Genomic DNA, 20,120 nt, shown 5'->3' on the forward strand with positions numbered 1-20,120 from the left:
CCGGGTCAGCCAGGATTTGTACCCAGACAGTCTAGGCCCCTGTGCTTAACTGCTACACTGCCTGCCCCCTGCTGAGCATCTTGGACTTGCCTGCAGACTGAGACCTTGACAGTCCCCCTCCGCACCTGCCTCCATGAACATTGGCTGGAGGGCGAGGCCAGGGTCCTCACCCACACCCCTGCCCTCTTCCAGCAGGTGGGTGCAGAGTCCTGCTGTAGCAGGTGCCACACGGGATGGGGCGTGGGGACTCTGGGGTCTGAGCTGGCAGAGCTTGGCCCTGGGGAGCCGGGTGGGGCTCTTGGTGGGAGATGTGCTTATGGGCAAGACCCCCAGGGCCGTGGATCCCTGCCCGCCTGACCGCCCGCCCGCCACCTGCCAGCTGGGCCGGGCCTGTGATTTCCTCTGAGTTGTCTCGGCCTCGCTGGCCCCCACCCAGGCTGAGCCTCGGCCACACAGCGTGATGATGAGGGATGAGTCACCGCCGTGGTTGGGGGGGAGGAAATGAAGTCCAGCGAGAGCAGAGATCCAGGGCCTGGATCCAGCTGGGGAAACCGAGGCCAAAATGAGGAAAGCCCCTCAGCAGAGACAGCCGCAGCTGGGACTAGAACCCAGGACTCCTGACTCCCAGCACAAGCCTCAATTTCCTCCTCTAGAATATGAAAATGACCACCTCAGCTCTGCTCTCCTCTGCCACTCCTAGGCCATTGTGACAATCGGGAGATGGGACAGGGTGCTCATTCACTGTGTTTGACTGGTGAGGAAACAGGTTCAGAGAGGGAAAGTAACTCACCCAAGGCCACACAGCAAATTAACTTGTCCTGGACGGGAAGCCCACCCAGAGCCGCAGAAGAGGGTGATCACTGCCTCTGCCCCCACCCTCCCGGGAGCACCTCGTAGAAAGCTCTTTTTAATTTGTCAGGTGCCTCCTTTGGGCCTCCCTTGCTCCCTGAAGGGAACGATATGGATGGGCAAATGGGAGTTCAGAGAGATTTTGCTTCCTCCAAGGGCCACAGAGCACACCCAGGAAAAGCTGAGGCAGCAGCTCTGGTGTGGGGCTGAGTTCCTGCCTCTCTGCGGGCCTGGGCCCCAGCCCCAGCCCTTTCGCTAGAGCTCCTGTTCCCCGCAGCCTCAGAGGAAGCAGCTTCCTCACCCTAGGAGCCACCCTGACAGAGGGCGTGCATCCTCAGTGGGTTTGGGCTTGCCAGCTGGAACCAGGGCCAGGGCCAAGGCTCTGGGGCTGGGGCTCTGCAAGTCCCGGGTGCCCAGCTGTGAGTGTCCCCCGCGCCTTGCTGGGTGTGCCCTGCCTGCCTCAGTGCCTCCTCCTGAGTTGTTGTGGGCTCCTCCCACGTGGTGCCCATCACAATGCTGACGCGGTGACCTGCCGCCAGGTGCTCCGTGCCCCATGGGGCCAGGGCCACCAACTTCCCCTACACGGTGACCTGGGCCTCCCTGTGGGCTAAGAAGGGTTAACACCCTCAATGGGACAGCTCCTCCCGGCTGGTCCCAGCCCAGAGAGCGTTCCTCCAAGACTATTTCCTGCCTCTGGGCCTCGGCCAGGCCCTCAGTGACCACCCCCATGGGTCCGAGGCCGCATCTGGTTTGGATTACACCAGGGCTGGTGACGCTGTCTTTTCCTGTCTGCGTCCAGTGGCCTCGAATTCCACTGGCCACCTTGGACCCAACAGGGCAGCGGTGGGAAAAGCCACAGCCAGTAACAGGGCTGCCTCGAGGGTGTGAAGCAGCCCGCGCTGTCCTGAAGGATGTGCCCACCTGGACCACATCCCCTTCGTGCAGCTGCCCACACACCTGTTCCTTCCTTCACCCCAGTGCTGTTCTTTATTGAGCTCCCAGCATTGTACCAAGTGATTCCCCTGGGTGAACTCCTTTCATCCCCACATGATGGATGGGTGTTTTCATTACCAGCACTTCAAAGGTGAGGAAACTGAGGCACAGGGAGTTTATGAACAGGTCCATGGGTTCCCAGCCAGTAAATAGAGGAGTCAGGATGCAAAGCAGGCAGTCTGACTTCTGACACATCCAATCACATCACAGCTATTTATTCAGTCCCTGCTCTGGGCCTGGCCCCAACCTAGAGCCTGGAGATGAGTTAGTCACGGTCCCCACCCTCAGGGAGCTCGCGGCCTCTGGAATCCCAGAGGGTGGGAGGCTGGGGATCAGGGTGAAGCTGGAAGGACATGGAAGAAGACATGAACCCCTATTCTCTTCTCTCCAGTGGGAGTGACGTCCAAGTTGAGAGCAAATAAGGAGCAGGCCTTTTCCAGATAGAGCAAGAAGGGTGTTCTGGGCGGAGAGGATCTCATGTCCAAAGACTTGAAGCTGAGAACAAGCTTATCTTGGAGCATTCCAGTGGGGTTTTGACATATAAGGAAGCAGGAAACAAGTCTGGAGAAGTTGGCATGGGCCCCAAATGCCAGGCTGAATCAGGGCAATAGGGAGCCACAGAATGGTTTTGAGCAAAGGAGGGACATGGTCAGATCTGTGGTTTAGAAGGATCCCTGCAGCCAGGGAGGTGAGTGGCAGAGAGAGACTGGAGGCAGGGAGGCCGGGGGAGGCTGGGCCCGGTCTGCTCGAAAGGCTGTGAAGATTGTGGGGACAGGGGGAGGGAGACGCGGATCTCATACAGCTCTGGAGAGACAAACTAAGGACAGAGAGGCTGGATGCCGGTCAGACAGAACGGGGTTCGAATCTACTTATTTGCCCCTCTGAGCCTTTGTCTGGGGTAAGATAGCACCTGCCTCCCAGGGCTAACACGGGCTTACATGAGACACGTAGATAGAGCTCCTGGCACGGGCTGCTGAGTCTGTTCCACAACTATTTCCTCAGCTCCCGCTATGTAGCAGACACTGTTCCAGGTGCTGGTGACGAGCAGCTGACAGACAAAAATCCCCGGCCACACGGAGTGTCGTTCTAAGCGGGAGACAGACGCTGAACGGCAGTGATGACTTTAGGTTGTGTTGGTGGGCACGTGGGGGATGCGCTGGTCAGGCGGGCTTCTCTGAGGACAGGACCAAAGGGCGTGAGGGAGGGAGCCCCGAGGGGATTAGGGGAAGACTGTTCCAGGCAGAGGGACGAGCACGTGCAAAGCTGTTTGGAGTGGGTGAGGGGAGGACAGGAGGGGCCGAAGCCGGGTCACACGGGCTGGTGGGACCTGGGCTTTTGCTCTGAGGGAACCAGGAGCTCCTGGGGTTGTCTGAGATTCAGTCCATGGCGAATGGATGAATGGGGGCCATGAATCCATTCGTCCGCTCAGCACACCTTTCCTGAGGGCCTGCTGGTGCGGGTCCCCTGCTTAGGGAAGTGGGTAAAATGAGTCAGGCGGACCCCACCCTGCTCCCTGAAGCTTACATTCTAAGACGAAGACACAATGAAAAGGGAGTACACGTGGAAATGGGTAATTCCACATCGCAGCAGATGCCATGCGGAGGAAACGAGTAGGATGCAGAGACGGGAGAGTAGTCAGAGCACCTAGTCAGACGAGGGGGTGAGGGCGCTTCCCTGAGGAGGTGACGCTGAGCAGGCGGCACTGGATGCGGAGGAGTCAGCTGCGGGGAGTGAGGATTCTGGAAGGGCCGAGGAGTCGGCTTCCCTGACTCAGAGACACAGGGGTGGCCTCTTGTACCCCAGGGAGACCAGGGTACCCTGGGGGATGTGATCAGGAGGTCTTTCCAGGGCCCCAGGCAGGGTCTGGCTGACGGTGTGACTAAATGGCCTCTGGCCTGTTTTTAGCCTGGAACCACTTCCTTCGGCCCCACCGGCTGAGTCATGGCCCGATTACCAGCAGGGTGGGAACAGAGTGGGGGGCGAGTGGCTAGGTACCTCCCGACCTGCAGGATGGAGGTTTTGCCACCTGCAAAGGAAGGCGCAGAGAGGAAAGGGCTGAGGGCACGAGGCCCTCCAGGGGAGCTGTTTTATGCTCTAACTTCATTCCTCGTTGACTGAATCTTACACGAAGTGCACAAGACAAGGTTTCCCACCTACCAGTCCTGGGGGTTGAAATGATTGGCGCCATTTAACAGATGAAGAAACCAATACTCAGAGAGGTGAATCCACTTGCTCAAGGTTACACAGCAAGGAAGTGGAGATGCTGGGAAGTGAATCCAAAGCCTGTCTACACAGCAGTCTTCCCACTCCCTATACTCCCTACCTCCACAGCTGCTGGACCTTCCCCTGGGGGTAAATCAGGCCAAGGGGATATGCCTCTGGGACCCAAATATTTTTGTATTTTACCTAACAAACACTTCTATGGCAGTTTGCATGTGCCAGACCCCGTCCTAAGCACTTTGCAAATATTAACTCATGTAATGCTCACAACCCCACGGGGGGAGGTACTGTTAGTGTCCCTATTTTATAGATGAGGAAAACACAGAGAGGGAAGCAACTTGCCCAAGGTCACACAGCTAGGAAGTGACAGAGCTAGGTTGTGAAGCCAGGTAGTTGGGCTCCGGAGCTCCTGCTCAGAGCTGCTGTACCTACTGCTTCTGGCAGCCTGGCCTTCAGGGGTGATGAGAGCCTGTGTGGGGAGGGGATGTTCTGGCTGAGCCCCGGTTTCCTGGGTTCTTACTCTCCCCACAGGCAGACGTGCCAGGCTGGCCGACGCCGCCTCCCCCTTCTTCCTCATCCCTGGGGCGGCCTTGGAGCGCCCCACCCTCCACAGGAGAGGGTCTCCCCGCCCCTGGCCCAGGCGCTGTCTGGGGTGTGGGCAGTGGAATGCCATAAACCAGGGAAGGAAGCGGGTGGGAGGACGGGCGGGCCGGAGATAAGACGTGGAGGGTGGAGGAGCCGGCGGAGGAAGGCCCGGCCCTGCGGGTGGGGGTAGCCTCCTTGGGGGCAGGGAGAGCAGAGACCAAAGGACCAGCAGGTGAGGAACTTCCTGCCGGTGGCTCAGAGCTGCCAGACTCGGCTGGGAAGGCAGCGGGCTCCTCCTGGTTCCTGGAGGCCCACGTGACGTGCACGCCTCGATGTAGAGGGGATTCAGAAATCAGGCAGGAGACGCCCTTTCAACTGCGATATTCCAAGAATCTGAGCTGCTGTGATTAACAATTCTGGAAATTCTGAAATACCACCAATTCTATCATTTTAGATTTTGACATAGCCTAACTTTACAAGGTGACTCAGTACCCTTTTTCACTCTAACTTACTGAGGAGGAGGAGTAGGGGCTGGGCTCTCCTACTGGAGACAGACAAGCATCCAGTGAGGGGGGAGGTCCTTGAGGCAGAGTCAGAGGGGATGGTCCCTGTCCCCTAAGACCTAAACAGTTAAGGCAGCAGAGTGGGTACCGGCTCCTGCCTTGCTGTGTGACCTTCTCTGGCCTTGGTCTCTCCATCTGTGCCAAGGTGCTCTCTCTGGGTTGGCCCCGTTTAAGCATTCTGAATCTTTGCTAAGCACTGTCCACTCCCGCCCCCCCACCCCCCAGGTTGGGGTGGCCAGGCAGGAGCCAGAGGGTGTCGGTTGGCCATGGAAAGAATGCAAGGGCAGGAGGCCCAGAGGGTGGGGTCCCTGGGCTGGGCAGCAAGCACAAGGCAATGTGAGATCATGGTGTCTGGTCTTCTTGATCCAGCACCTCTGGGGATGGGATCTCCTCCAGGCCGTCCCCCGAGGTCAGACCCTCTTGTGGGACCCAGACTCAAAGAGTCAGGCTGCCCACCCCCAACTGGGCAAAGGGAGTGAAATCAGGGCCCAGAGAGATCATGGGCACTGGTCCAGGCTCATAGAGCGAGTCCAAGGCAGGCACTGGGCCCAGGGTCCTGCTTGGGGGTTGGGGCTGAGGGGGCCTGTCTTCACTTCTCAGCTATGTTAGGAGGCCAGAGAGGGATGTGGAGAGGGGGCTCATGCCCAGAGCTGAGTCTGTGCACCTGGGTGTGGTTGACCCTGTTGCATGTTCCCCCAGAGCAGAGGGTGGGCAGGGGGCGCAGATTTTTTCTCCCCAAGCCCCCACCCCAGTGCAGATGCTAAACCTCCTCAGAGGGTGGGCTGGCAGGATGCAGAGGCCTGGGCTCCCCAAGGCAGGGCAGCCTCCCCATCCTCCTACTAGCTCAGGACACAGGCTGGGAAAGGACCGAGGTCACCAGGTCGCCACAGGAATGCACCACAGGGAACAGTGCCCAGCAGAGGCGTCTTTCCCTGACCCAACTGAGAGAGAACCCTCACCCCTTGAATCTGGTTGCCCCTGTCTCTATAACTGTCTGTCTGTCTGTGCATCACACACACACACCCCCTCCCTGAGACATGCTGACCTACACGGGCGCCTCCTTCTCTCTCCTGGCCCAAGCCCCGCACACACACGCCTTTCTCCGCCCCCTTCACCAGGGACGCTGCCTCAATGCCACAGGACAGACCCTCTCTCCTTCTTCCCTTGCTCAACGGGCTCCAGGCTGGGGTCCAGAGGGCAGGGTGGGGAGTGACCTCACAGTCGGCCAGGCATTTTCTCAACCCCTTCCAACCACAGTGAGCCCCCACCCCGCAGGTCCCCCTTCCACCCCGGCTCTGGAGTCTGTGGGAACCAGACAGTTGGTTGGGGCTGTCCAGCCGGGCTCGCTTCCTCCCAGGCCCCAGGGGACATGCCGAGGGAGGAGGGAGCGTCAGAGACTGAAGTCAGTGTGGCCGCCTGCCCGAAGGAGGGCCTCTGGAGGGGACTAGGCTGCCTGCCAGACAAAGGGGTCTCCAGCCCCCTGGGTGTCACCTTGTGGGACATAAGACCCTCCAGGCCCTCACACCAAAGACCCCTAGTGTCACTGGCCCCTCTCTTCTCTCCCTATACCCATGATCCAGATGGTGGGACCAAGGCTCCAGAGGGCAGCCATTTGCCTCAGCAATTCTGGTATTTGGACGGTACAGGGACAGTGAGGTTTCAGGTCCCTAAACCTGTTCCTCTGATGGAGGCCACGAATACACCCACTCCTCCTGCTTCCATCCAAGGGGGCAGCTGGAGAAGCCCAGAGGTGAGGGCTCAGTCGCTTCTAATCTGTACCCAGGACAGCACCCCATCTCCCCATGAGAGAGATGCTCTCAAGAGTCACCAGGAGACCTCAGAAACCTGGGGGCTCAGAGAGGTCCCTGTTTCAGGTAGGAAATCCAGACAAGGGAATTGGTGCCTGCCTTTCGAGCCTTGGGTTGTCTGAGTCGGGGTAAGGGGTTCCAGGATTCCAGAAAAGCCCTCCCCGCTCTGGGGGTCACCATCAGCTCTGGTCCTTCCCTGTGTGCCTCCTGTGCCCCTCACCCAAGCTGCAGGGCGGGGGCCGGAGGTAGAGCCACACAGACCTGGTTTTGATTTCCTCTCTGTCACTCACCCGCCATCTGGAGTCGGAGATAGAGAGCCCCAAACTCTCCGAGCCTGTTTCCACCACTGTGAAATGGGGATAACATTCTGTACCACACAGGATTCAGTGAGAGGGTATCTACAAGCCCGGCACAGAATAAATGCCACAAACGATTCCCGATACTAGGACTGCTCCTCATGGGGGCTGCTGGGTCACAGAGTTGGGGGCTGGAGTCAGCCCCTCCAGCCAGCCCAGCCTCACCCTCTGCCTGGTGTCTCTCTTGCTTGCATCCCTCCTCTCTCCCTGCTTCCCTGCTCCCCCATCCTCTGCCTTCCTGGGAAACTCCCTAAGAAAGTCCCCAGCAGGAGAAGGCCTCATGGGGACATTTCCATCTGCAGTCCCCCACCCCTGCCACACAACCCACAATTATAGCCACCCCACGCAGAACCAGGCATCCTCAGCCCCCAACCATCCAGCAAGCTGATCCTCATCATCACACTGGCTTTATTGGCCCCGAGAGCCACAGAGTAAATCTCAAGGGGGCCCCAGGTCCCCTCACCCCCAAGTCTGTCCAGAGGCCGTGGGGGCTGGCCCAGTGTTCAGTACTCCAATCTTGGCTTCCTGTCCCGATTGTCGTTGGCTTGCAGGCCTGGGTCCTTTGAGAGCCCCCCAGATCCTAGAGGCAGGCTCAGCCTGGAGGGTGTAGTTGGCAGGGGCCTTGCAGGGACTGCCCGAGGTCAGGTGGGCTTCACTCAAAGAAGAACATTCCTGGTGTCCGGTATAGGCAGGGGGTCAGCCCAAGCGGGTAGCCGGAGCCTCCCTGGACAGGGAAGCTGCCTGCAACCCAGGGTTCCTTGGGGTCAGCTGGCAGGGGCAGTGGGGCCCTGAGTGAGGCTGGAGGGGTGGGTGGTGCAGGGGAGGGGGCTGCCGAGGCCAAGAGGTGCTCCAGGCCTGAGTCGGGCCCCACACAGAAATTCAGTGCCTGCAGCCGGCACTGGTAGCTGCTCCCAATGCCCGCCTCAGGGGGCAAGATGGGTGTAGGGGCCTTGCTAAAACCCTCAGCCTCAGAGAAGCCAGCAGGAAAGCCAAACGCTGGGCATGGGGAAGACGAGGTGGCCACAGGGAACTCCCCTGGGCCTGCAGGCTTAGGCGTGGGCATCTCTTTGGGCTCCGCGGGTGGCCGAGGCCTGGCATCGGTCGTTGGCGGGCACATGCTGGCTGGCAAGGCCCCCACCAGACCCCCAAAGCTTAGGCCTTTGGGCTCTGGCAGCTCTGGAGGGAATGGGCACTGCCTGCCAGTCACGGCGTCGGGGACTCCTGGGTCCTGGCTGCTGGCTCTGAGGGCTCCGCGGCGCGCCTTGGCGGGGCCCTTGGCGCCCTCGGCACCTGCCCGCCGAGTGAAGCGGCGGCGGCGGCGCAGGAAGCTGCCGTGCTCGAACATGTCGTGGCAGTCGGGGTCCAGCGTCCAGTAGCTGCCCTTGCCTGGCTTTCGGTCATCGCGGGGCACCTTGACAAAGCACTCGTTGAGCGACAGGTTGTGGCGGATGCTGTTCTGCCAGCCGGGCCGGTTGTGGCGGTAGAAGGCGAAGCGGCCCATGATGTAGCGGTAGATGCCGCTGAGCGTGGCCCGCTGCCCCGGGGAGCTCTGGATGGCCATGGCAATCAGGGCTATGTAGCTGTAGGGAGGCTTGGTCGGCTCGGCCGCAGGGGCCAGGGGCCCCGGTGGGGGCTGCTGCTGCATGCTGGCCGGGCTGGCGGCTGCCGGGACCACAGGGGCCAGGCACGGCGTCCAGGGCTGGTGTCCCGCACAGCCTGCCAGGGCTGGTTAAAAGGCCCACTGGCCCAGCCTCCCAGCCTGGAAAGGCAAAAAGGGGTGGGCCCGCCAGGCTGCCCTCCCTTCCTCCCTCTCCCCCCTCCCCCAAGGCCCAAGAGGGGCGGGCAGGAGAGGCCAGGATTGGGAAGCTGTGAGCAGCTGCCAGGGGTGAGGAGATGGGAGGGAAGGGACTGAGACCCTCAGCCCACATGTGCCGGGTGGTGGTGGCTGGGGAGGGACAGGATGTGAAACCGAGCGAGACAGAGACCGAAACAAAAAGAGATGGAGGCAGAGACGTAAAGAGACAGAGATAGCAAAAAAAAGACAGAGAGACAGAGACAAAGAGAGGTAGAGACATAACAAGAGAGAGGCAGGAACACACAGCGAGAGATGGAGGCAGAGAGAGACAGAAAAGATAAAGACACACAGTGCCCAGACACAGAAGTTAGAATCACTGAAAGAGAGAAACACAGAAATCTACAGAGAAAGAGGGAGATGGAGAGAGACACAGGTACAGACACAAGAGAGGGTGGGCAGAGAGACACGCTGACGAGAGACGGGGGATCTAAGTGGCTGAGCTGGGGAATGGGGAGTCTCCGTGAGAAAAGCCCCAGGGGCCTCTCCAGTCCTCACCTCTAGTTCCCCTTTCCTCCTCTCCTCCTCCCACCAGGCCTCTGGTCTACTTTCTCCTCCCCGCAGTGCAGAGCCCTCGAGGTCACACCATTCCCTGCCCTCCTAGCCCTGGGGTGTAAGCAGGGAGGGGAGCCTGGGATGATGTGGAGGGCCACGGAACTGGGTCTGCTGAGCCCCCAGCGCCCTCTAGTGACTGGTGTGGGGAGGACAGACGTCCACCCTCCCAAGAAGCCTCTCCAGCCAGTCCCTGACCCTGGCTGAGTTTGTTTCCCCAGCGCAGAGCAGGGGTTTAGACCGTCACTCTGAACTGAGGCTCCCCACCAGCTGCAGCCTTGGGCCGGGGATGCAGCGAAGCCCAGGACAGACAGTCAGGCTTTCTGAAGGGTGGGGCAGCCTCCTCCACACTCTCCTACCCACAAGTAACTGAGTGGGCGCTTACTGTGCGCCACTCTTCGTGCCAGGCCACTCACATCCCCTCCTTACATTTACTTCTTGGACCAATCCTGCTCCAAAGGGCTTCATAGCTTCTTTTGAATGGATGAGGAATTTGAGGCTCAGAGAAGTTAAGTGACTTGCCTGAGGTCACGCGCAGCTAGTAAGTGACAAAGCTGAGATTTCAACCCAGGAGTCTGTAACTCCTTACCACCACCCTTTCTGTGAGGGCCAGGAGTAGAGGACAGTCACTGGGCCCCCACTGGAAAGCAGGCTGTGAACCCCAAGAGAGTAGGGACCATGGTGTTTTGCTCTATGCTCAGTGTCCAGCATTGGCCTGGAACAGAGCAGGTGCTCAATAAACATTTGTTGGATGAATTAGAAGAACAGTGATCTGATGGACTTCTGGCCTTGGTTGAATCACACAGTCCCCCTTCCCCATAAAAGCGGCTTCCTCATGTATCACTAAAAGAGACCTATGATGTTGCCATCTGTGAGAGGATTCCTATAAATAAAGTCAGAAACCAGAAAAGGAAAGAAGTTCTAGATATCTGGAGTGGAAAACAGTGACCTTCCTGCCGAGGCCGGGGCAACTGCCCTCCTGGTGGGCTGCCTCCCAAGGCTCAAGGACGCCCTACAACTTACAGTTTGCAAAGACTGGCCGGCCTGGGGGAGGGCCCGACTCTTGGCTCCCACTTTGGCTTCTGCCTCAGGGTCATGTTTGGGGGCCTGCCTCAACTTCTCCAAAGACAGCATCTACAGGTGCTGCTGGTGGTTCAGTGGTCAGCATCCACAGCCCCAGGTTCAGGCCAAGTCCTCTGTTTGGGACCTCCTCCCCCCTCCATCCACACACACCCAAAAGGAAGAGAGAGGGGGCCAGCCCGGTGGTATCGTGGTTAAGTTTGCACACTCAGCTTCAGCAGTCCGGGGTTAGCAGGTTCGGATCCTGGGTGCAAAACCTACACACCACTCCTCAAGTCACACTGTGGAGGCATCCCACATACAAAATAGGGGAAGATTGGCACAGATGTTAGCTTAGGGTCAATCTTCCTCACCAAAAAAAAAAAAAGAAGAAGAAGAAGAGAGATGAGTCGCAGGCGGGAGGAAGGGTCTGGAAATTCAGAGCCCCTCAGAGGTGGGCAATTGTTACTGGTTGGCCCCACTCTAAAGAACCCTGAGGATCTAATTATTGGTAAACCCAGCTTTAAGCAAAACTTACAGCGGATCAACCACAGTTAAGGTCTGCTTTTAGTAAACCACTATATGCATGTTGGGCTCTCAGCAAAGAGATGAAGTCTTGTTTCTGATGTAATTGCTGTTTCTAGAACCTCAAGCTTGAGTTTGGTTTCCGCCTGATGCCCTAGGCCCAGCTGCTGGGGCTACGTGCCACGTTCCAGGGCTTCATCTCCATGGCTGAGAGGGTGGAGCCGCCATCGGCTTCCACTGTCCCAACCTACCTGGGTGATGGGTGGGGGGAGGCCCCAAGACCTCTGGCTCAGTTTGGGCAGGGCTGGGGTGTGGTCTGCACCTTGGTGGGGGGCTGACTTTAGAGGGCATGAGAGGAAGAAGCAGCTGCTTAGGGCTGACTCAGCTGCGTCAATGGTGAGTGATGCCTTGGACGCAGGGCTGGGGACCTGCAGCCCAGGCACCATGGCCGTGGCGCTTCATATGCAGGAGGAGCTCCCGGGCGAAGATTGGCTCCACCTGCAGCGGGGGTTGGGGGACAATGAGCCAACCACCTCGGTTACCAGCACCCTACGTTCCAGTTGGAAGTCCCAGCCCTAGTGACCGCCCCTTCCCCACACACATGTTTACATACAGGGTCATACAGACCAGCGGTCATGCAGCAGGTCAGGGGTGGAGCTGGGACTGCAGGGAGCAGTGAGGGGCCGTTCAGAGGGGACTGGAGGGTGTGGCTCTCCGCTGAAGTGAGAGGTGACTCACATGGGCCATGATGAGTCGCTCCTCAGGCTGGTCCGGGGGCCCTGGGTACTCCTCACCAAAGCACAGACGGATCTGGTACTCGGGCTCTGGGTGACCATCCTGCAGGTGGGCGCGCAGTTCTACGGGCACCAAGACTGTGGGGGCTGGGCCAAGACTGGGCATCCCACCTGGTACCCACTTTGTGCTCCTGCCCCATGCCCACGTCCTGTAAGCCCACCATCCATTGTGTGCCCATGCACTGTGCCCACTTCCACGTCCCGATGCCTGTCTCATGTCCCCCATCTGTGCCCACTTCCAGTGCTCATGCCCCTCGCCTTGTGCCCCATCACTCACCTATGCCTATCTTGTGCCCAGTGCCCCGATGTGAACCCTATGCTTAGCACCCTAAGACAACACATGTGCCCAAATCCTATGCTTATGCCCTACACCGAATGCCCCAAGCCTGCCTCGTGCCTACACCTCTCATATGCCTATGTCCATATCTGTGCCCAGCCCTCATGCCCATGTTCGTTCCCACTCCCCATGTTCTGTGTCATGTCCTTTATTTCGATGCCCACCCCATGCCCTGCATCCTTAATTCTATTCCCCTGCGTCCACATCTCGTGTGCCCACTCTCCTCTGTCCACGTCCCTTTGCCCACCCTTGTGCCCAGTCACTCTGCCCCGCGCCACCAGCGGCCCCACCGTCTTGCTCTTACCAGCGAGGAAGCGGCGCGTGTCGAGCAGCTGGCAGGTGCGCTCGCGCTCCAGTTTGTTGGGCCGCGCGCGGTGCGGGGCGAGCGGGCCGCGCCAGTACACGCGGCCCTGGCACAGGCGCTTGGCGAATACGCCCTCGGGCGCCACCCACAGCAGCACGCCGCGCTCCAGGTGCGGCAGCAGGCGTTGCAGCACGCGGGCGCCGGGCGGCGGCTCCGGGAAGCGAACCTGCGCCATGCGCCGCGGCGGCCCCAGCAGGCGCTCGGCGGCGGCGGCGGCCGCCCGCGGGCTCAGACGGCAGCCCTCTGCGGTGCGCGCGGTGGCTTCGCGCACCAGCTCGGCGCCATAGAACAGCCGCACGTGCAGCCAGCAATCTGCAGCAAGGGAAGACGCGGAGCGTGCGCCACGCGTTGGTGGCACCCGCTCGCCTCTCCCACAGCCAACCGGGCAGGGGACCTCGAGGTCCTCCAGGCCCCACCTCGGGAATTTCTGGCGCTCCCTCACTACAGTTGATAATAATAGTTCTGGTAGTAGTGTGTGTGTGTGGCGGGGGTTGGGGAGAGGGGGTAGTAAATAATAGCAGCTTCCACTATAAACGATCTGGTAGCTGAGTTTCAAAAGCATATAGTCTGGAGCCGTCAATGGGGGCCTGACACTGAGGCCCTCCCAGCCCTGGCTTCTGGGATTTTAGGAGCTTCTTCCCAGCAAATATTTTAACGCTGGTAGAAATAATAATAACAATAACAACAAAAACAACAACAGCAGCCTCCCAGAAGAAGAGCCAGTAGGATGCTCGATGGTCAGGGTGGTGGGCTCTGCAGCCGGGCCCTTGCAGTCTAGTCTCTCGCTGCCACTTAGGACCTGTGACCTGTTGGTAACTTTCCCAGGGTTCCTAGCTGTGTGAGCTTGGGCAAGGTTCTTAACCTCTCTGTCTGGTTCCTGCACCTGTAAAGTGGGGGTAATGGCAGTATCTGTCTCACAGGGCTGTGGGGAGAGCTTATTCAGATTTCTTACCAGGGTTGCTGAAGTCCTCAGGGGGCGAGGGGCTCGAAGGGTGTGCAGGGTCCTGTGCCTGGTACCCTGGGGAAGGAGGGGGAGCAGTCAGGTGCCACCTCACCCTGGGTCCCTCGACCCCTAGATCAAGGGCCCGGAGGAGGCCGGGGAGGGGGCAGGGGTGAGTGAAGAGACCCATTCCTTACTGTGGTCAGCCAAAGGGCCCGGGAGCAGGGTGGTTGGTGGCAGGGAGCCCTGCTGGGCCAGCCCCCTAGGCTGCTGCTTGTCCTTATCCTCTGTGGCTAGTTCGGAGCCATCCTGAGTAGTGGGAGAGAGGGTTATGAAGGTGGGAGAGGAGACCTGCGGGCCACAGGAGTTCCCACACTGTCTGCATTGGGGCAGAGGAGGTCTGGACAGACCAAACGCCAGCTGGGGGTTGATAGGGATTTGAATTTCAGAGCCCATGACTCCCCCCACCCTCCACAGAGGTAAAGAGAGAGTTCATGGCGTTGTTGGAGATGATAGGGTCAGAGATGAAGTTCACTGTGATAAGGAGAGAAGTTCTAGGAGTGAATGAGGAGATGGGGAACAAAGGTGATAGAGATGGGGGGACAGAGCAATGGAATGGATGCTGATGGGGGCAGTGGGCACAGTGAAATGGACCAGGCTGATGGGGAGATGGGCACAGAGCAATGTACCATCGGTGATGGGGGAGAGGTGATGGGGTGGAGATAATGAGGGCGATACAGACAGGGTGATGGAGATAGAGATGATGGGGTGATGGCAACTCTCTATAGTGAGGGAGCTAGAGGTGATGAAGGTAAAAGAAATACGTGATGGAACTGGATCTGAAGGGGTGAGTGGGGACAAAGTGATGGACTCAATGATGATAGGGGAGGGGGGTGAATTTGGAGAAAATAGGGTTGATGCTGGACAGAGTGATGGAGCTGAAGATGATGGAGGTGATGGGAACAGTGAGGGAACCAGAGATGATGGAGGTGAAGGGAATAGAATGATGGAGCTGAAAATGACGGCAGAGATGGAGTTGAGGTATGAGGATAGTGATAGAGCAGGAGCTGATGGCAGGGATGAGAAAAATGTGCCAGAGATCATTGGGAGGGTGGTTTGGGTGAGAAGTGACCAAGCTGGCAATGCTGCAGAGGCTGGAAGGACACGCTGACCTGGTCTGTCCTGCAGGCCAGCTCCGTCGCTTCTCCAGGGGGCTCCGCCTGGCTCTGGAGAATGCCCTTCTCTTCAGGGGGAGCACAAGCCCTGGTAACTGGATGGAGGGAGAGCCTGTTGTTCCGTGGGCCCCAAGGGGGACCCCCTCAACTGAGATGGTCACAGACAAGAGTACCCCGGCCCACTGCATGATCTTAGGCAAGGCCCACCTCTCTCTGGGCCTCAGTTTCCTCCTTATCAAATGGGGAGATAAACTGGGTGGTCTAAGTGTCCTATGTTTACCAGCCCTGGAGTTTAAGCTCAATAAGTCCACCATTTCCCATTTTACAGATGGGCAAAGTGAGGTCTTTATTGCCCAGAGAGCCATCCTCAGCCACTACCTCCAGGGGCAGGATGGTACCTGGGCCATCGGTACCGTCGGACACAATCCGGTAGACCTTGTAGGGGTTGGAGATGTCCAGCTGGCTGCGCGCATGCACCTCACAGAAGTCGGCGCTCTTGTTGAGGGCACAGCGGAGCCGCGTCTTCCAGGTGGAGGGGTCGTCCTTGTCAATGCCCTCTACGTGCTTGCCCTTGTATATGGCCCAGGCCTGGGGATGAGCAGGGGGACTTGGGGAGGAGTGGCCTGGGAGAGGGGGCCGGTGCCATGCAAAGGGGTGAGGGCTTGCCTTGCCCCCCACCCATCTCTCTCTCCCTCTGACCCTCTGTCCCTCCACCCCTCCATGCTTCCATCTCTTCCTCCCTTCCTCCATCCAACACAGGTCCCTTGAGTCCCTGAGATGTGCTAGGCCTGAGTTAGGGACTGAATTGGGAACAAGACAGACATGTCCTTGCTCTCAAGGAATTCAAGTCTAATGGGAGAATACGGCTGCAAACAGCTGAATGCAAATAACTATATTCCAAATTATGGATTGTGATAGATAAAAAATAAATAGGATCATGGGGTATAAACTAATGGCAGTGATTTGCTAACTGGTAAAACTGATAAAACTAAATCCCCATCTATCGCCACATACAAAGTAGACCCCAGACGATTAAGAAACCAGAACTAAGAGGTCAAACTGTAAAATTAATAGAAGATAATGTAGGAGGAAATCTTCCAGGGGCAGAGAGTGCTTCTGAAACAAAACTTGAAAGGCATGAACTATAAGGCAAAAAGCGTTTCTGCATAAGGCACGTCACAGTCTCCTGTGCTTAGGACACTAGACAGCGCTTCAGCACTATGCTGGGGACCATTTCAAACCACCATTTGAAATCACCAACAAAAGGAACAAAAATATTAAAACACGGCACTAAATAGACTGAAAACGACGCTTGTTGACAGTAGGAGAGCTAAAACTAAAAGGCAGAGCGTGCCCTTGTCCAACCTCAGCTGGGAATGTGCACGTCCAGTGACTCAGTTTTTGCCGTTCTGAACACGTCTGTGAGCGGCTGCAAAAGCACCCTGAGTATTGATTTGGGGATTACAAATTTTAGCAAGTAAGTGAATTTGCAAATATGGAATTCATGAATAATGAGGATCAACTGTATGTGGCAGGGGAAAGGAGAAGAGGAATTGAGGAAGAAGAGACAGACTGAAGCTGGATCATGAATGTCCTTGGAGGCCAAGCTTTATCCCGTGGGCTTTGGGGGCACTAGGAGGGTGAGAAACCAGGAAGTCACATGAGTCTGTCAGCAGTGGGTTGAGGGATGGGTGAAAGCAGCCAGAGGGATGGGGAGGGCCAGTACCAGAATCTCCTTCCTCCGAACAGCACCCAGTCTTCAGGGACAGGCCATGTAACCATCTGTATAACACTTATGCAGCACCTTCTGGTGGCTAGGCACCGTGCTCATGGTCACTACCCTCGAGCAGCAGGAGGGAGTCTGCTGGAGGAGACAGTCTCATACGAGGCACTTATAATTCGCAGGGAAAGGCGTTCCAATGGAGGAAGCAGAAGGAATCAGGGATGACTTGGGAGAGGCACTGAGCTGGAGTTAATAAATGCACTGAACAAATGAGTGCTTCAGGGGAGGCTCTCTTGAGCACGAGATGTTGAAGCTGAGCACAATGGAAGTTGGCTAGGTGAAGGCGAAGAAGAGTGGGTGTTCCAGGGAGGAGAACAGCACAGGCAAAGGTCTAACGGTGAGGGAGACACAAAGCGCTTAGAAACTGAAAGAACTGTCAGGCTGGCTCTAGAGTTGGGGAGCAGAGGGAGTGGAGACAAGGAGGCCAGAGAGGGGCAGTCGATGGCACGGCTTTGAGGCCATCATAAAGAGTTGGTGGGACTTTAATCACAAGGGCAATGGGGAGCCATGGAAGGATTCTGAGTAGAGGAGTTTCAAGGCAAGATTTACATTTAGAAAGATCCCTCTGGAGGCCTGAGGGGAGAGCTAAGGGACTGGGGAAGCAGGGAGCTCCGTGAGGTCACTGCAGTTGACCTGGTGAGAGATGGTGGAAATAGGTCCAAGCAGATGGATTGAAGAGAAGATCTGCAGGGGACATCAGCAGGCCTTGGTGACAGAGGAGAGTGAGACTGGAAGAGAGGGGAGCAGCTGGGGTTCAAGTGCCTGGCTCTGGGGCCTGGGTGGCAATCGGTGCCATTTCCCATTTTGGGAAACACAGCAGCCATAGAGGTGAGCTAACGAGTGTGGCATTGAGGGCATGCTGAGTTTGAGAGGTCTGGGGGCCGCCAGACCAGCAGGCTTGGGGTTCCACGCGGAGGCTGTGGAAGGGGAGAGTGGGACATGAGGAGGGAGATGCAGGGGTGAGTGCTGGGAGCTGCAAAAGAGGAAGGGAGGAAATGGAGGCTGGGAAGCAGGGGCCAGGGAGGTAGGAGGAAAATGGGGGACACTGGGGGGGCGGGTGGGAAGCAGAGATTCTGGAAACCGAGTGAGATGTTTCAAGGAAGAAGGCAGGTCCACCAGGCCCAGACCCACCCAGAGGTGAAAGAAGATGAAGACCGTGATGGCATCCTTGGATCTGACAACTGGAGACATTAGCAGGAAAGGCAGAAGCCGGACGAGGGTGGTGGTAGCGAGAAGGAATTGGGGGGCTACGAGTGAGGGAGCTGATGACCAGGAGACCATTTCCAGGCGCCTCACCCTGGGAAAGGAGAAGGCAGGCCAGAGGAGCAGGAGTCAAAGGCACTGCCAGTGTTTGGGGTGTGGCAGTGGCCTGATACGTGGTTGGTTCCTTATAGCTCACGGGAGAGATTCCAGAGTTTAAACGTTGATGGGAAAGAGCGAGCGAGTTTGGAGGACAGCAACAATGCCTGACCAAAGGGAAGGCATCCCGGAGGAGGTCTCTGAGAAGGGCTGGGGCTGAGAAGCACAGAAAATGTCCCCAAGTTGCCGGGTGGGTGGTTTAGCGTGAGAGGTTGAGGGAATTCCCATGTGTGATGTCTGATTTCCCCATGGAGAGGGAGCAGAGGCCCCCTGAGAGGTGGGGCGGTGCGGGTCACGCAGCCGTGGTGATTCCCTTTTAAGGGGGTGTCTGAGGGTCTCCCGCCTGTACAGAACACTACCCTCAACCCAGAGACAACTGAGGCCAAGGGCCGAGCGCGTGGCCTCAGGTCACACAGCGCGTCGGTCGGTCCTGGCGCTGGGACGGTGCGCGTGCAGAGCCCCCCCGGGGTGCGGCCGGGGACCGCCCCCCACCCCCTTACCCTGAAGAGCGCCGCGTCCTGCTGCGCCCGGTAGCCCTGCTTGGCTGCGTGCTTCCAGGGGATGCGGAAGAGGGTCTTGCCCTCGTCCTCCCAGCGCAACCCTGCGTAGCGCCCGCTCTCGATCTGCGCCACCAGCCAGTCGCGGAGGCGCAGGGGCCCCCTGGCTCCCACCATGGGTCGCCTGCCGTCGGGGACCTTCTCCTCCTCTCTCCGCCAGGGGTCGCCGGCCATTTGGGGAACGCACTGTGACGGGGGTCGGGTCTGGGGCGCGGCGACTGGACCCCAGAGCGATAGGGGATCGCGAGGACACCTGGCTGGCGCGCGGAGGCGGGCGAAAGCGAAAGTCTGGGCAGCCGGTTTCGCTTTCCTTTCTGCCCCCTCTCCCGGGACGCCCTTCCCTTTCGCCCCTCCCCGTGTAGCCTGGCCAGGAGGGCGTCGGGCCTCGCGTGGGGGCAGCTTAGGGCTGCGTGGTTGGCTAAGACCCAGTGGAAGGTATGGCGTGGGGTAGCCTGGGCTCTGTCTCTCTAGGGAGGGGACCCAGACGGGCACCCAAAGGCGTCCCTTGCCCCACCCTGCACCTGTTCTCTGCTCTTCCCAGCCTACTGGAAACCTGTCAGTCTCTTCTCAGGACCCGGACTGCAGAGGTTGGAAAGGAGCAGTACCTCTGAAATGAAGGCCCTTCAGAACTGGGAGGCAGAGACCAGTCTAAAACGCACACTCCTGGCCTCCATCCCAGACCTGCAGAAGCAGATTTCCTGGGCAGGAAGCCCGGGAGCCACATTTTAACGAGTCCCTCCATGGGATTCTGATTCCCGTGGTCCATAGGCCACACTTGGAGAAACGTTTCCTTAAACATTGGGAGATCCGGGTTACTGACAGCTCACCACAGAGCCGGGCCTGGCTAAAGCCTTTCCTGCAGTGTGGCAATTGTTTCTCATGTGAGATGCTATCATGACCTATTTTATAGGGAGGAAGACTGAGGCTCAGAGAGGGCAAGGCCCAATAACCAGGTCACAGAGCTGGTACATGGGGGAGCTAGGATCTCAACCTGTGTCTCTCTGCCCCAGGGCCAGGAGCCCAAACAGTGCCCCACACTGCCTCCCGACAGCTATACCTGGAGTTTATGGATTCCTGTCCGGGTCTGTGACACGCCCCACCCCCACCCTCAATGTAGACATCTTCATGTCTATGTATTTGTCTAGGCTTTGTATCTTTCATTAAATTGTCAAAGGGGGTGTGTGATACGAAAGAGGTCAAGTAGCTCAGGCTGCTCAACCCCATGCTGTGTACGTGGGGAAACTGAGGCTCTGAGAGAGAGAAACCACCCTTCAGTTAGTGGACATAGGGCTGGACACCAAGCCAGCGTTGACCAGTGGCCGGTAGCACTGTCCCTCCTGTGCGTGTGTCAGACGGTCCTTCTTCATGCTCCCACCCTCTGTCCTCACGTGCCAGCAGCCACTCAGTTCTGACACGTCTACAGTGACAGTCGGGATGCAGACTCAGGCC

The 20,120-nt window shown here is 58.3% G+C and overlaps 2 protein-coding genes across 2 annotated transcripts; both read right to left on the reverse strand.

Moving 5' to 3' along the window:
- Window positions 1–7,762: 7,762 nt before the first annotated feature.
- On the reverse strand, window positions 7,763–9,019 carry FOXS1 (forkhead box S1). Its single transcript, XM_014845045.3, has one exon. It carries the CDS (start codon window positions 9,017–9,019, stop codon window positions 8,027–8,029), a length of 993 nt encoding a protein of 330 aa, XP_014700531.1. The 3' UTR covers window positions 7,763–8,026.
- LOC106833762 (interferon regulatory factor 4-like) lies at window positions 7,763–18,972 on the reverse strand. Its single transcript, XM_044748215.2, has 8 exons — window positions 18,615–18,972; window positions 15,371–15,560; window positions 14,970–15,067; window positions 13,995–14,106; window positions 13,810–13,875; window positions 12,798–13,169; window positions 12,101–12,219; window positions 7,763–11,860 (listed from the first exon to the last, which is right to left on the reverse strand). Exons 1-8 carry the CDS (start codon window positions 18,843–18,845, stop codon window positions 11,753–11,755), a joined length of 1,296 nt encoding a protein of 431 aa, XP_044604150.1. The 5' UTR covers window positions 18,846–18,972; the 3' UTR covers window positions 7,763–11,752.
- Between the last annotated feature and the right edge of the window lie 1,148 nt (window positions 18,973–20,120).

Source organism: Equus asinus, chromosome 15 (assembly GCF_041296235.1).
Source record: "Equus asinus isolate D_3611 breed Donkey chromosome 15, EquAss-T2T_v2, whole genome shotgun sequence".
Taxonomy (NCBI): Eukaryota; Metazoa; Chordata; class Mammalia; order Perissodactyla; family Equidae; genus Equus; species Equus asinus.

Bases quoted from the DNA above. Each gene is read 5' to 3' on its own strand.
- LOC106833762 (XM_044748215.2), bottom strand. From the start codon at position 18,845: ATGGCCGGCGACCCCTGGCGGAGAGAGGAGGAGAAGGTCCCCGACGGC. The intron at 13,170-13,809 runs GTAAGAAATCTG...CCCTTGCTGCAG, and splicing joins TGAGGACTTCAGCAACCCTG to ATTGCTGGCTGCACGTGCGG. The intron at 11,861-12,100 runs GTGAGTCACCTC...CCCCCGCTGCAG, and splicing joins AGCGACTCATCATGGCCCAT to GTGGAGCCAATCTTCGCCCG.
- FOXS1 (XM_014845045.3), bottom strand. From the start codon at position 9,019: ATGCAGCAGCAGCCCCCACCGGGGCCCCTGGCCCCTGCGGCCGAGCCG.